Source organism: Cherax quadricarinatus, chromosome 4, assembly GCF_038502225.1.
Source record: "Cherax quadricarinatus isolate ZL_2023a chromosome 4, ASM3850222v1, whole genome shotgun sequence".
NCBI lineage: Eukaryota > Metazoa > Arthropoda > Malacostraca > Decapoda > Parastacidae > Cherax > Cherax quadricarinatus.
Genome location: NC_091295.1, coordinates 35,745,190 through 35,762,073, shown reverse-complemented (window position 1 = coordinate 35,762,073; position 16,884 = coordinate 35,745,190). Strand labels below are relative to the sequence as shown.

The following is a 16,884-nucleotide window of genomic DNA, read 5'->3' as shown; positions in this document are numbered from 1 at the left end:
CTGGTGATGATTGATGGGATGGGAGGAGGGGAGAGAGAGTGTTAGTGTTTAGAAGGGGAATCCCCTTCCATTAAGACTTGAGGTGTCGAGTCCTTTTCTGGGGTTACTTCCCTTCTTCTTTTAATGCCACTAGGACCAGCTTCAGAGTCACTGGACTTCTTTCGCACAACATATCTGTCCATAGTGGCCTGTACCTCTCGTTCCTTTATGACTTCCCTAAAGTGTTTCACAACATTGTCAGTGTACAGGTTGCCAACACGGCTTGCAATAGCTGTGTGAGGGTGATTTTCATCCATGAAGGTTTGCGCTTCAAGCCACTTTGCACAGATTTCCTTAATCTTTGTAGTAGGCAACTTCTTCAATTTCTCTCTCCCCTCCTCTGAACCAGTTTCCTCAGGTCTGGCCTCTTGCTGTTGAAGTTGATCTATCAGCTCATCAGTGGTTAGTTCTTCATTGTCCTCCTCCACCAACTCTTCCACATCCTCCCCACTAACCTCCAACCCCAAGGACTTTCCCAATGCCACAATGGATTCCTCAACTGGCATAATCCTCTCAGGGTTAGCCTCAAACCCTTCAAAATCCCTTTTGTCTACACATTCTGGCCACAGTTTCTTCCAAGCAGAGTTCAAGGTCTTATTAGTCACTCCCTCCCAAGCCTTACCTATAAGGTTTACACAATTGAGGATATTAAAGTGCTCTCTCCAAAACTCTCTTAGAGTCAGTTGAGTTTCTGAGGTCACTACAAAGCACCTTTCAACAGAGCTTTTGTGTACAGTTTTTTGAAGTTTGCAATAACCTGCTGGTCCATGGGCTGCAGGAGAGGAGTGGTATTAGGAGGCAAAAACTTCACCTTAATGAATTTCATGTCCCCATAAAGTCGCTCTGCCACGTCTGTAGGATGACCAGGGGCATTGTCTAACACCAGGAGGCACTTAAGTTCTAATTTCTTTTCAGTTAGGTAATCTTTCACATTGGGGGCAAATGCGTGGTGTAACCAGTCATAGAAAAAGTCCCTAGTGACCCATGCCTTACTGTTTGCCCTCCACAGCACACACAAATTCTCCTTGAGGACATTCTTTTGCCTGAACGGTCTGGGAGTTTCAGAGTGATACACTAATAAAGGCTTCACTTTGCAATCACCAGTAGCATTGGAACACATCAACAAAGTAAGCCTGTCTTTCATAGGCTTATGTCCTGGGAGTGCCTTTTCCTCCTGAGTAATGTAGGTCCTGCTTGGCATTTTCTTCCAAAACAGGCCTGTTTCATCACAATTAAACACTTGTTCAGGTTTCAGTCCTTCACTGTCTATGTACTCCTTGAATTCCTGCACTTATTTTTCAGCTGCTTTGTGGTCCGAACTGGCAGCCTCACCATGCCTTATCACACTATGTATGCCACTACGCTTCTTAAATCTCTCAAACCAACCTTTGCTGGCCTTAAATTCACTCACATCATCACTAGTTGCAGGCATTTTTTTAATTAAATCCTCATGCAACTTCCTAGCCTTTTCGCTTATGATCGCTTGAGAGACGCTATCTCCTGCTAGCTGTTTTTCATTTATCCACACCAATAAGAGTCTCTCAACATCTTCCATCACTTGCGATCTCTGTTTTGAAAACACAGTTAAACCTTTGGCAAGAACAGCTTCCTTGATTGCCTTTCTGTTGCCCACAATAGTAGCGATGGTTGATTTGGGTTTCTTGTACAACCTGGCCAGGTCGGCGACACGCACTCCACTTTCATACTTATCAATGATCTCTTTCTTCATCTCTATAGTAATTCTCACCCTTATTGCTGTAGGGTTGGCACTAGAAGCTTTCTTGGGGCCCATGGTCACTTATTTTGCAGATAAAATCACCAAAAACACTGTAATAATACGAAATGTTCCGATTGTATGCTTGGATGTTACCACGGAGGCTGGCTGGTAAACAATGCCACCGGCGGCACATGTGAGGCTGGCTAAGGGCGCACATTGGACGCGTCTCGGACGAAGAGCGGTGAGTGGGTTTTTGAGCGGTATGCGAGGCAAAATTTTTGCGATAAAAGCGAGCAGTATGCGGATTGTACGTTATGTGATGCCGACGGTATGCGGGGGTCCACTGTACAGATATAATTTGATACAAGATAAGGCTCTGCAGAAAGCCATTAATTATGCAAATGCTTAACTACAGACTTATTGTTCAATGTATGATGTATCTTATCATTTACCACCAGTGTCCATATGGAGTACAGAGAAGTGTTGATAATGAAGGCTGTGATAGATGCTCATGCTATGACCCATGTGATCAAGTTCAGTGCAGGAATGGAACTCAGTGTGCAATAGATATTGCTGCTGGAGACAGCTCTGGAGAAACTACTTACACTGCTATCTGTAGGAAAGGTAAGATTTCAATGAACATTTTATTCTTAAAAAAAAAAAAAATGGAATACAATTGGAGAGCAGCCTAAAATTCGATGCACACATCAAGAACATTTCTAAAAAAAAAATTCCAAAACAGAGAGCATCCTCTCAGAATATACTGTTATGTTCCCCAAACATCTATGTTTGCTTTGTACTATTCTCTAATCTATGTATACCTTACCTATGGAATCTGTGTATGGGGGCCTCTCAGAATATACTGTTCTTCTTCTTTTAATGCAGTGGCCGTATCCCACCGAGGCAGGGTGGCCTAAAAAGAAAAACGAAAGTTTCTCTTTATAAATTTAGTAATGTATACAGGAGATGGGGTTACTAGTCCTTTGCTCCTGGCATTTTAGTCACCTCTTATGATACACATGGCTTAAGGAGGAAGAATTCTGTTCCACCTCCCTATGGAGATAAGAGGAAATAAAGAAGAGCAAGAACCATTAAGAAAATGGAAGAAAACCCATAGGTGTGTATATATATGCTTGTACATGCATGTGTAGTGTGACCTAAGTGTAAGTAGAAGTATCAAGACACGCCTGAAATCTTGCATGTTTATGAAACAGTAAAAAGACACCAGGAATCCTACCATCATATAAAACAAGTACAGGCTTCTATTTCACACTCACTTGGCAGGACAGTAGTACCTCCCTGGATGGTTGCTGTCTACCATTCTATTACCTTAAGAATATACTCTTATGTTCCCCAAACATCCCTGTTCACTTTGTACTGTTCTCTAATCTGTCCATACCTACCTATGGAATTTATGTATGGGGATCACAACAGCTAATCACCTTAAATCTGTTGTTATTCACCAAAAATTAGTTCTCTGAATAGTTACTCATTCAGGCTCTATGCAACACACTCACACCCCTTATTCAAAAGTTGAAATTTACTGAATGTAAATGCTATGTCTACTGGACACTCGATACCAACATTAACATACAAGCTTAAATTCTATCTGACGAGCTGCAACGGAACACAGACATAATTACAAGTATTTCTTCGATATGCCATGTGTGCGACTCAACCTGTTCAAAAACTCCCTGCAGATAAAAGGCCCAAAAATTTGAATCCTACTGCTTGAAAATGCCAAAGGTTCCCAATCTGCCAATGTCTGTACTAATATTACTAAAAGCACTTATTAAATCTCACATAAATGTTATATCCAATAGCTGTAAATTCTCATGCTTTGATTTCACCACATCAATTCAACAACTCCATAAATGCCGACCATTGAACTGATGTGATTACAATATAATTTATTTGTAATTGACCAATTCTTCATTTGCAGCCCATCTTATGGACAGATGCTTATAATGAATTACTCAGACTGTACTGACTTAAATTATATGCTAGGTCTAGATATAAGTAGTATTTAAGCCTTAAGATTAGTTTACCTTTAATACATAATAAGTTTGTCTGAAATGCATTTGCTAACTTGTGGTTTTCTTCTGAGTTTTATATTGTATCAAATTATATATGTTATAATAAGATTAGAGTATCAAACAATTTAGATAAATAAAAATTGGATATCACATTGGAGGGAGGGAGTATGGAAGAAGTGAATGTTTTCAGATATTTAGGAGTTGACTTGTCAGCGGATGGGTTTATGAAGGATGAGGTAAACCATAGAATTGATAAAGGAAAAAAGGTGAGTGGTGCATTGAAGTATCTGTGGAGACAAAGAACATTATCCATGGAGGCAAAGAGGGGAATGTATGAGAGTATAGTGGTACCAACACTCTTATATGAGTGTGAAGCATGGGTTGTAATGCTGCAGTGAGGAGGCAGCTAGAAGCAGTGGAGATGTTGTGTCTAAGGGCAATGTGTGGTGTAAATATTATGCAGAGAATTTGTAGTGGGAAATTAGGAGGAGGTGAGGAGTTACTACAAGTATTAGTCAGAGGGATGCAGAGGGGCTGTTGAGGTGGTCTGGTCATTTAGAGAATGGAACAAAACAGAATGAATTGGAGAGCGTATAAATCTATTGGGGAAGGAAGGCGAGGTAGGGGTCGTCCCCATAAAGGTTGGAGGGAGGGAGTAAAGGAAGTCTTGGAAATGTAAACACATATGCAGTATAATGTGATCCTTTATTGACTACGTTTCGCCCACACAGTGGGCTTTTTCAAGTCACAAACAGATCTACCTGGGGTGGAAGGGACGCGAGTATTTATAGTCAGGTTCAGAATGCTGAGGTCAGGTGGAGAATGCTGCATCTGATGATGTACCGAGTGGGGTTATAGAGTCTAAAATCTCATTTCCAAGCTACCCAAGATTTTAGACTCTATAACCCCACTCGGTACATCATCAGATGCAGCATTCTCCACCTGACCTCAGCATTTTGAACCTGACTATAAATACTCACGTCCCTTCCATCCCAGGTAGATCTGTTTGTGACTTGAAAAAGCTCACTGTGTGGGCGAAACGTAGTCAATAAAGGATCACATTATACTGCATATGTGTTTATATTTCCATTGTGTCGGTATTTTATACCATTTATTTCCAAAGGAAGTCTTGTAGACAAGGAGCTTGGACTTCCAGCAAGTGTGCATGAGCATGTTAGATAGGAGTGAATGGAAACGAATGGTTTTTCTGACCTGACGACCTGTTGGAGTGTGAGCAGAGTAATATTTTGTGAAGGATTCAGGGAAACCAGTTAACTGGACTTGAGTCCTGGAAATGGGAAATACAATGCCTGCACTTTAAAGAAGGGGTTTAGGATATTGGCAGTTTGGAGGGATGTCTAAACTGTCATATCTGAGTGCCTCTGGAAAGACAGTGATTATGTATGAGTGATGGTGAAAGTGTTAAATGATGATGAAATTTTTTTTTTCTTTCTTTCTTTTTGGGTCACCCTGCCTCAGTGTAGATATTAAAACTCTTCTTATAATTTTAAATACTGTATTGTCTCATTTACAGTAAATAAAGCTGGGGAGTGTCCAAAAACAAGTGGCAGAACATATCAATGTGAGACCGATTGTGAGAATGATGCAGGCTGTTACGGAGACCACAAGTGTTGTTACAACGGATGTGGCTACACGTGCGTTGCTCCTGTACGAGCAGATCAGGAGCCCGCTTACTCTCCTCTGCCAGTTTTCACTACAGTACCACCTGGTAAATTTTTTGCTTATTTATTTTCTTAAATTATACAGTTTATGTTGAACTGTATATATAAATTTTATTAACTCCTAAATGGTCCAAATGTATATAGTATACGTTTTTACCGCTAGTGCCACAAACGTAGATTATTTTATTTTTCCTGCCTCCAGATTGGGCACAATTGGCCTGAGATGCCTGGTCAGCATAGAATGGGTCTTAACACTTGGTGTGTGCAGTATTAAAAAAATCTGGAACCACTTAGTACCTTGTGGGAGCACCAGTTCAAATTAGCACCAGCTAGAGCAAACAGCTCGGCAAACACCTGGGATTCACCAATTTCATGTAGTATTAACACTCCCATTTTAAGAGGAAAGTGATGTTGACCCTTAGTATAGTGGCTTTGAGGTGGATGTAGCCATAAATAGTCGAGGAAATATAAAAAACCTCGATAATAACCCATGTGCAACATTTGTGCAACACCCTTTCAGAATGTCTTATAACCTATGCCCTAAGTAAAGAGAAACAATTCTGGAATGTGTAATACCTGTTTGGCAAGCTGACTGGGTAGCTGCATAGCTAGCTGGCTGGCTGGCCAACTGGTTGGCCGGCTGCTGGCTGACAAACAGAGAGACAGAAAGAGAGACAAGCAGACAGACACACAAGCAGACAGACAGATAAGCAGAGACAGAGATATACAGAGAGATGACTCACGAAATTGTAATGACATGATTGCAAACAAACCATACCCCATGGTTTGTTTGCAATCGTGTCATTACGATTTCGTGAGTCATGTTGACGGCAGTGAGGGGACTTGAGCTAGAGTTCGTCATGGCCACGCTAGCTGGAGATTCGTCTGTAAAAACTTGCATTTGTGGTCACAGTGGTGCCTATGCTAACCTTCCTATGGTGTAGAAATATACCTAGTTGGACGAATCTTATTGTGGCTAGCTGGTCTAGTAGCTAACGCAACGGTCTGGAGTTTTGACTCTCTGACCGCGGGTTCAGTCCCGGCCGGGGTATGGTTTATATACAGAGAGCTTGACAGACAGACAGATAGACATCAGACAGACATGTTTATGTGTAACAGTGAAAACAAATAAAGAGATGGCCATGGACATTCATCAAATGTCACCACTTATCTTATGTTATCTTATCTTGTCACTGCACTGTCAGCAGTGGACCGACACTTGTCTTACATCATGCTTCAAGGGAACTTATTATTATTATTAGGGAGGTACTACCGTCCTGCCAAGTGAGTGTAAAACGGAAACCTGTAATTGTTTTGCATGATGGTAGGATTGCTGGTGTCTTTTTTCTGTCTCATAAACATGCAAGATTTCAGGTACGTCTTGCTACTTCTACTTTCACTTAGGTCACACTACAAATACATGTACATGTTTATTTATACACACTCGTCTGAGTTTTCTTTGATTTTATCTTAATAGTTCTTGGTCTTATTACTTTTCCTTTTATATCCATGGGGAAGTGGAATAAGAATCTTTCCTCCGTAAGTCATGCATGCTGTAAAAGTCAACTAAAATCCCGGGAACAATGGGCTAGTAACCCCTTTTCCTGTAATAATTGCGCTCTTTATTTCTGTATACTTAAAAAAAAAAAGTTTTTTTTTTTTTTTTTTTTCAAAATATTTGGGGTGCTGGGTGAGAGAACATATATATACGTTTGAACCGTTCATGGGTTAAAGAAAACTTTTTATAGCAGTGTACATACAGTAGAGGTATTTCATAAATTTTTGACATATTAATATTTAACCCGTAAACGGTCCAAACGTATATATATGTTTTTACTGCTAGTGCCCCAAACGTATATATATATATTCAACATTACCACTATAAGCCTGAGTCGCCTAGACATGAGAGAATGGGTGTGCGCACTCACTGTGCACCATATTAAAATAATTGGGGATGCCTGGGTACCATATGCTCTTTTTTCCTATTAAAAAAAACTATTTTTTTTTTCTCAAAAAAGTTGGGGCACTACAGGAGAGAACGTATATATATATGTTTGGACCATTTACAGGTTAAGAATGCTTTATGGTTTTGTTCCATTTATTTTTCCTATTTTGTGCTATACAGTGGTACTTCAGGATACAAACAGCTCAAAACTCAAACGATCATGTAAATGTATTTATGTAAGTGCTTTTGTAAGTGTATTTTTGGGGGTTTGAAATGGATTAAGGTAATTTACATTATTCCCTATGGGAACAAATTCGTTCGGTACTGGCACTCGAATAGCCTTCTGGAATGAATTAAGTTCATATCCCAAGGTACCGCTGTACTCTGTAATTTCCATACTATATTGAGAAAGTATTTTTACATTGTCTTGAAACTTAAAACAGAAACTAGAGTAAGTTCATAAAACAAAGTTCCTGTTGAAATTAGCCAGTGAAGATCCTTCATGATTGTTTTAGGGGGGGTTGGAACTGTTTCTCAGATCTTTATCCCTGCATGTTATTGTAAAGGTAAGTGAAACTAAGCTCATTGAGCTGCAGATGTTTTTTAATGCATAAGTGATGATGCTTTGGGTAGTTTTTGCTTACATTGGATGTTAAGATTTGGTTTTACTAGAACTAATATTTCTATATTTTATACTTGTCACTACTTAATGCTAACCCTTGACGAAGTTGAAAGGCTCTTGATTATGGGAATTTGAGCTGCCCTTCCTTTCTTGGGATCAAAATTGTTTCCCATTCCTCAGGTTCTGTGACCCATGCAGGTTTGGTGCTTCCCTATGATTATAGTAATAATAATGGGTATATACAATATCTGAAATGGTAGAATGTCAGTTGAGTACTTTAAATATGACATGCAGATACCCTGAGTTGTTATACTGCTTATTTAGTGACATTTTCCCCCTTTATAATAATAATAATAATAATTCCTAGGTAGTAGGTTGGTAGACAGCAACCACCAGGGAGGTACTACCGTCCTGCCATGTGAGTGTAAAACGGAAACCTGTCGTTGTTTTACATGATGGTAAGATTGCTGGTGTCTTTTTTTCTGTCTCATAAACATGCAAGATTTCAGGTACGTCTTGCTACTTCTACTTTCACTTAGGTCACACTACACATGCATATACAGTGGTCCTTCAATAATCGTCCGGCCTGAAAGTCATCCATTTCGGAAATAGTCCTGTTTTTTCGTCAAAATATTGGCTCGCAAATTGTCCGGTAACTCGCTAATAGTCCTTCGTCCCGGACGCGTACTCATGCTCTGAGTTGCCTCGGCCTTTCCTTCCCAGCCAGTGTGCCATTGTTTACCAGTGAGTGACGGTCCCCTTACGTGCTCCAGCGAAATATTTCATAATATTCCATTTATTTTAGTGCTTGCAAGTTATTTAAGTGCTAAATAAGCTACCATGGCTCCAAAGAAAGCTCCTAGTGCCAAGCCTTTGGTAAAGAAGGTGAGAAATACGATTGAATTTAAGAAAAACATCATTGAACAATATGATAGTGGCGTATGTGTGGGCGAACTGGCCAGGATGTATAACAAATCCCGTACAACCATATCTTCCATCATAGCCAAGAAAAAGGGTAGGATGGAAAGATTTATGGAGAAACATCACCCAGAGAAGGATGTTGCAAGCCATATCGGCAACTTGTACAGTGACAGAGTCTTGGCCCATTTTAGGGAAGTTTTAAAGAGACGCCAGAAACAGAGCTCTCTGGACAGTTTTTTTGCGAGACAGGACTCTAGTGACTCTCAAGGTGGTCCTAGTGGCATTAAGAAACAGAAGAGAAGTAACCCCAGAAAAGCAATTGGTCCTCTTCCAAACAGTAAATCATCCAATCTGTCTCCTTCTCCAGTCTTCCATACACAATGAAGAATCGCCAATAAAGGTAAGTGTTATTCTGTTAATGTTTAATTCATCATGTGCCACTGTATTGTTTATGTACTACATCTATATTTCATGTAAAAAAATTTTTTGTTTTAATACTTCTGGGTGTCAGGAACGGATTAATTGAATTTACATTATTTCTTATGGGGAAAAATTGATTCGTAAATCATCCATTTCGATAATAGTCCCACTTCCAGGAACGGATTATGGACGATTATTGAGGGACCACTGTATATATACACCCCCCTGTGGGTTTTCTTCTATTTTCTTGTTAGTTGTTCTTGTTCTTGTTTATTTCTTATCTCCATAGGAAAGTGGGACAGAATTCTTCCTCTGTAAGCCATGCGTGCTGTAAGAGGTAATTAAAATGCTGGGAGCAAGGGGTTAGTAACCTCTTCTCCTGTATACATTACTAAAGTTAAGAATAGAAACTTGTTTTTTTCTTTTTGGGCCACCCTGCCTCAGTGGGATACAGCCACTTTGTTGAAAGAAGAGAAGAATAACAATACAGCGGAACCCCAATTTTCATCTTTAATCCGTTCCAGAAGGTCTGTTGAAATCCAAAATGGATGAAAACTGAAGTAATATTTCCCATAAGAAATAATGTAAATCCAATTAATCCATTCCAGACGCACAAAAATATTAACAAAAAATACATTTTATAGAGAATAACTATATGTTTACATACAGAAAACAATGAGAAATAAATATAAAAGACTAATTTTAATGGATAAATGAACATTTAAATTACTGTTACATACCTTTACTGAAGACTCTTGTTGGCTTTGATCCACACCAACAACAACTTCTCCACATCTTTGATTGTTTGTGATCTTTGTTTCTTTAGCATATTTACCCCTTTCACAACATCAGCTTCCTTGATTTCTACTTTCTTCGCGAGGATGGAACTGATTGTTGATTTGGACTTGCAATACATGCAATACATACTTTCGTATTTTGTTACAAGCTCTTTCTTGAATTCTATCTTTACAAAAGGGCTGGCACTAGGAACTTTCTTTGGCCCCATGGTGGCTTATTTCACAGTCACACTCAATAAACAAGCACAAAAAACAATGGATTATTACGAAATGTTTCGGATGAATGCACGGAGTATTGCTCACTGAACAAGTAACAGAGGCAGACTGAGTTACGTATGTGTGAGCGGTTGTGCCCTGGGCGGGCAGACGTGTCTGATACAGACAATTTCCAAGTGTAGGTACAAAACTTGGGGTAAAATTTCACCCAAAAAAGTGGTCGAAATCCGAATTGTACGATATCCGCACAGGACAAAATCCGGGGTTCCACTGTAATTGTGTAATTGCTATTTTGGCATTGTAAGTGTAGTTCAACACAGTGTAATGTATGTGGTATAGTGGACCCTCAGTTATCGGCCAATTCGGTGATTAGCTGGTTTTTCAGTGATTGGCCGTTTGGGACGTATCCACCTGCCGGTCCAGCCACTTTGCACATCAGTTTGGCTGTCTCTGGGCGAGTGAGGAAGCTTCTGCTCATTCATACAAACATTTCGCAGGCAGGGAGTGTAGCATGGAGGGAGGGAATGTAGCAGGGAGTGTGGAAGGGAGGCAGGGAGTGTAGTGGGCATGCAGGGAGTGTAGCAGGGAGTGTGGAAGGGAGGCAGGGAGTGTAGTGGGCATGCAGGGAGTGTAGCAGAGAAACAGGGAGTGTGGAAGGGAGGCAGGAAGTGTAGCAAAGAAACAGGGAGTGTGGAAGGGAGGCAGGGAGTGTAGCAGGCATGCAGGGAGTGTAGCAAGCATGCAGGGAGTGTAGCAGGCATGCAGGAAGTGTAACAGGGAAACAGAGAGTGTAGCAGGGAAACAGGAAGTGTGGAAGGGATGCAGGGAGTGTAGCAGGCATGCAAGGAGTGTAGCAAGGAAACAGGGAGTGTGGAAGGGAGGCAGGGAGTGTGGAAGGGAAGCAGGGAGTGTAGTGGGCATGCAGGGAGTGTAGCAGAGAAACAGGGAGTGTGGAAGGGAGGCAGGGAGTGTAGTGGGCATGCAGGGAGTGTAGCAGAGAAACAGGGAGTGTGGAAGGGAGGCAGGAAGTGTAGCAGAGAAACAGGGAGTGTGGAAGGGAGGCAGGGAGTGTAGCAGGCATGCAGGGAGTGTAGCAAGCATGCAGGGAGTGTAGCAGGCATGCAGGAAGTGTAGCAGGAAAACAGGGAGTGTAGCAGGGAAACAGGAAGTGTGGAAGGGAGGCAGGGAGTGTGGAAGGGAGGCAGGGAGTGTAGCAGGCAGGGAGGGAAGTAACCTCAGTCCTCCCTCTCTCCTCCCCCTGTCTTCCTTAAGCCAACAAGAGTCTTTAATAAAGGTATGTAATATAGATTCAAATGTTCATTTATTTATTTTATTGAGTTCTCATTGTTTTGTGTATGTAAAACTCTAATTAATCTTTAAAAAATGTATTTTTTGTTAATATTTTTGGGTGTCTAGAACGGATTAATTGTATTTACATTAATTCTTATGGGAAATATTATTTCGGTTATCGGCCATTTTGGTTTTAGGTCGAGCTTCTGGAACGGATTATGGCCGATAAACGAGGGTCCACTGTATTATTATTATAGCTTGGGAGAAATTATAAACCTATAGGGATCATACAGTACTTGGAAAAAATGAAAGGCAATCAGGTTTGATACAAATGAGAAGGGCAAGCTGGTTAAATTTCATGCATGAAGAGCCCCTCATTGGCATCGAGGAACCTCCCTTGATGGGAGTATAATGTAATGCTATTCCTAGGTCATATAATAGACAATTTATGTAAAATAGGATATGTATCATTAGCTTTAGAATAGAATTTTATTTTTAATATTTTTCATCTGAACTGATTGCAGTCTAGTAGAAATCTGTCTTATGTACAGTGGTACCTCGAGTTAAAAACTTAATTCGTTTCAGTGCCAATACCCAACGAATTTGTTCCCATAAGGAATAATGTAAATTAGATTAATCCGTTTCAGACCCCCAAAAATACACTTACAAAAGCACTTACAAAAATACACTTACATAATTGTTTGAGTTGCTAGCTGTTCAAAACTCGAGGTACCACTGTACTGTATTATAATTTTCCTTTAGCTAAATTGTGATATAGTGTAGTGTTGGAAATCTTTGTTTTTAGTTACAGGTCAACCACCCCGAATTGTGCAGTTTGATTCTGAAGTCAGCAGTGAAGAGAATGACTTAGCTGTGTTAAGATGTGTAGCTCAAGGCTCTCCAATGCCAACCATCACTTGGTATCGTGGCTCTTATGCGGTCAGTGATACACCGTTTGTGACGTTGCTTTAGCGGCCATTATAATAATTTATTGTATTTTTCTTTACAGTTACTAATACTTGTTATTAGAGATGACTATAGGAATTAGATCTGGTGCTTTTGATTCATAACTGGTGATACAATAGGTGAAAAGGAAGTTAGTGGAGGTTGCCTTAGCATAATTTGCAATTAAAGGAAACTGACTTATTGTTAAGCACTATACACCCTTGATGAAGTTTGGTTAATCCTTATTAACTATTTTCAAATGAAAACATGGTTTGTACTTTGATATAAGTTTAGTATTACACAAGTCATTCAAATGTGTTTTATGAATGCTAATAATAATTAACATGAGTTCATACATTTAGAACTCGTGTTAATTATAAGTGGTGTGGTCAAGTGAGAAACATATTAAAAGCATTTCACTAGCATAGTATATGATTCATAATATTTGCAGGTTGACACTGAAGGTGGTGTTAGCAGAACCAAACTACTTGCAGATGGCTCACTGCAGATTGTCAATACAGAGCAAAATGATGCAGGCCACTATACCTGTGAAGCTTCTAATGGTGTTGGCAGGCCTGCAACAAAGACTGCACACTTAAAAATTATTGGTAAATATAACAAGGCCTCATGTTTATGTTGTGAACAAATAAAAAATGCAACATGATATTCTAAATCTAGAACTAATGGTATACCTGGAGAGGGTTTTGGGGGTCAACACCCCAGTGGCCTGGACTGAGATCAAGCCCCGTGGTGGATCAAGGTCTGATCAGTCAGGATATTACTGCTGGCTGCACATAAACCGACTTAACAACCACAGCCCAGCTGATCAGGTACTGACTTTAGGTGCCTGTCCAGCGCCTTATTGAAGACAGCCAGAGGTCTTTTGGTAATTCCCCTTATGTATGCTTGGAGGCAGTTGAACAGTCTTGGGCCCCTGACACTTACTGCGTTGTCTCTTAGTGTACTCGTGGCACCCCTGCTTTTCATTGGGGGAATGTTGCATCTTCTGCCAAGTGTTTTGCTTTTGCAGGGAGTGATTTTCATGTGTAACTTTGATAGAGTGTATGTCGTAGGGGTTCTTAAAGGAGATTTGAGGGTTGAAGGTAGACACACTAGTGGGATGGTAACGATATATATTGTCAGACTGTGATAATGGGAGATGGAGCCCAGCCTGCCGTGTCACTGCCTAGCTGGATGTTATACGCCGACTGAGGCTGAGGTAGCTCGCCTCACACTCAAGCTGTATCCCGTGACGTCATACAGTCACAGGCCTAAGGGATCTTCTATATAAACACATGGATGATACTATAATGCTCAGTTAATCTATACAACACATGTAAGGGGATTCAGCAACTATGCTGACAGCTCGGTCATGTTACATATGTAGTCTCGACATACACTACTATCCTATAGGCTGAACAGGCAGGTGGTTCTGGGCTGATTCTATACAATAACAAATTCATATATAACTTAGAACTAATGGATGGTATCATAATGGATGTTAACAAAATGAGTTTTACGTAATGGGTGTTAACGTAATCACTTGTAACGTAATGCATTACAAACTATAAGAACAGTTCATTGTACAATATGGAATGGAATTGATCGATCGATCGTATTCATGCACTCTACGGATTCTGAGGAAGAATAAATATATATATATATATATATATATATATATATATATATATATATATATATATATATATATATATATATATATATATATATATATATATATATATACAAGGTGAAATTAACAGCAAAGGCATCTGGTGCACTCAGATCATTACTGTCAAATTCTCAGAATATGGAGAGAACGTGAACACGAAAAAAAAAAAATTCTGAAAAACTGATCAGTTAATAACAAACAGTTGACAATTTCCTTCATCTCGGACAACTAGTTATACAGACTATGTACATTTAAACCCAATTCTGCTAGGGTGAGGTTTACATATGCAGAATGGTTATCATCTCTGGGAGGATCGGATTCCTCTGCAATGGCTAACAAATGCCTTGACTGAGGGAGATATGAACGAGTATCTACAAAAGATACTTGTGGATTTCTCATTACTTGTCGAGTATGCAAGGAGTAACGACATTCAGGTTGATTATCTGACTGAGTATTTGAGGTGGAGGGTACAGAGTCAAGAGGATTTTCAGCATCTGTCACATTAGTCTGGGTAGCAATATCATCAACATAGCATACTAATTTCATATGATCTAAATGCGATTCTTTGTACTTACCAGTACTAATTTCTCTAACCTTATACTTATTGTCAGAGATATGTTCTACAACTCGATAAGGGCCAACAAACTTTTGATCAAGCTTAGGCATTAACTTTTGATGGCTTAGCACGGCTATTAGTTACTCTAGTAAATTCTGCTGTTGATTTATGAAGTGTTTCACGGATTCTTCTAAATACACTTTGAGCCATGCTGGTACGAGTTGCTATGAAATCATCAGGGTTGTAATTAGGTTTCAGAGTGGAATATAACAACTCATAGGGTAAACGCTTGTCTACACCATACAATGCATAATGTGGAGTATCAACTATGGAAGCATTGCAAGCAGAATTTATGGCACATTGGACATCTGGTATAACTTCATCCCAAGTTTCACTACTGGGGTTGATAGTGGCTCTCAGGACATCAAGTATTTTCTTATTGGTTCGTTCGGCTAACCCATTGCTGGCAGGATGATGAGGAACAATGGTGGAGTTAGAGATCTTGTACAAAGTACACAAATTTTCAAGAATCTCATTACAGAATTCACCTCCATTATCTGTTACTAAGGACTTAGGGGTGGTATGCCTGCAGATAATGCGTTCTTTAAACGCTTTAGCTATTGTCTCAGCAGTCTTATCTGCATAGGAACTAACTCACAATATCTGGTGAAATGGTCTACCATAACACACAGATGTTTGTTGCCTTGGAGGGAACGTTTAAAATTGGTTAACAAATCAAGGGCAACTCTTTCCCACAGTTCGCTAGTGGTTGGGTACACTTGGATTGGATTAGGCCCATTGACATTTCCTTTATGTTGCATACAAACACTACATTTCTTAACATACTCTGAAATGCCAATTGCCATACGTGGCCAAAAGTATTTCATTCTGGCTTGTTTCACGGAACGATCCATACCAGGGTGTGCAACACCTGGTGCATCGTGAACTAGCTGTAGAGCTACGTTCACTAGTGACTGTGGAATTACTAACTGGTAAACTCTTCTGCTTGGAGTACCCAACTCGGCTGTTCGATACAGTAATTCTTGGCTCATTACAAAGTCACTAATGGGTGCTGGTGGCTTCAAAGTCAGAATAAGATCTTCCTGGAGCAGGAATCGAATCACCAGAACACAAGGGATCGGCTCTTTCTTAATGGAGGAATGAACAAACTCGGCGGAGTGGATGACTACGCCGACTGAGGCCGAGGTAGTTCGCCTCACACTCAAGCTGTATCCCGTGACGTCATACAGTCACAGGCCTAAGGGATCTTCTATATAAACACATGGATGATACTATAATGCTCAGTTAATCTATACAACACATGTAAGGGGATTCAGCAACTATGCTGACATGTAAGATAATTATTTAGTCAGGATAACAGTGTAGTAGGTTGGTAGGCTGCCAAGGGAGGTACTACAGTACTGCTAAGTGAGTGTAAAACAGAAGCCTGTACATGTATTTGTTTTATATGATGGTAGGATTGCTGGTGTCTTTTTTGTCTCATAAACATGCAAGATTTCAGGTACATCTTGCTACTTCTATTTGCACTTAGGTCACACTACACTTGGATGTACAAGCATATATATACAGGTCTCCCTCAACATTCGCGAGGGTTAAGGGATAAAGAACCTCGCGAATGTTGAAAAACCGTGAATGTTTGGTGCCCCAATATATTGTAGGGAAATATATTACAATACTGCTTCCTTAACTTGTTGAACCATGAATAATCATAAAATACATGAAAACGTCGTAAATTGTACTAAATATATACATGTTATGCTTTAATAACATATGTTATTTAATAACATGTATGTTAATAACATGTATGTTATTAAATACCACAGACTCCACCAATGCCTCCACCACTGCGAGTCCCTACTACCCTCCCTCCGACCCCCGCAACTGGCAGCCAGCCCTCCCACCACTCAGTGTGGTGAGTGTTTTGTTTGTTCATTATTTGCTATTAAACTACAGAATAAATAATGTAAACCCATTCATGACTGCATATTGGAATGGCTATTAGGAA

At 39.9% G+C, this 16,884-nt stretch overlaps 1 protein-coding gene across 6 annotated transcripts in view; it reads left to right on the top strand.

Annotated features, from left to right (window-relative positions):
• The window catches only part of Ppn (proteoglycan-like sulfated glycoprotein papilin), a 504,188-nt gene that overhangs the window by 455,911 nt on the left and 31,393 nt on the right, over positions 1-16,884 (top strand). For all 6 annotated transcript variants that reach the window (XM_070095679.1, XM_070095654.1, XM_070095670.1 and 3 more), the window contains 4 exons: positions 2,215-2,380; positions 5,327-5,521; positions 12,491-12,624; positions 13,082-13,238. In XM_070095679.1, coding sequence (XP_069951780.1) covers positions 2,215-2,380; positions 5,327-5,521; positions 12,491-12,624; positions 13,082-13,238 — 652 coding nt within the window. The remainder of the gene's footprint in view (positions 1-2,214; positions 2,381-5,326; positions 5,522-12,490; positions 12,625-13,081; positions 13,239-16,884) is intronic.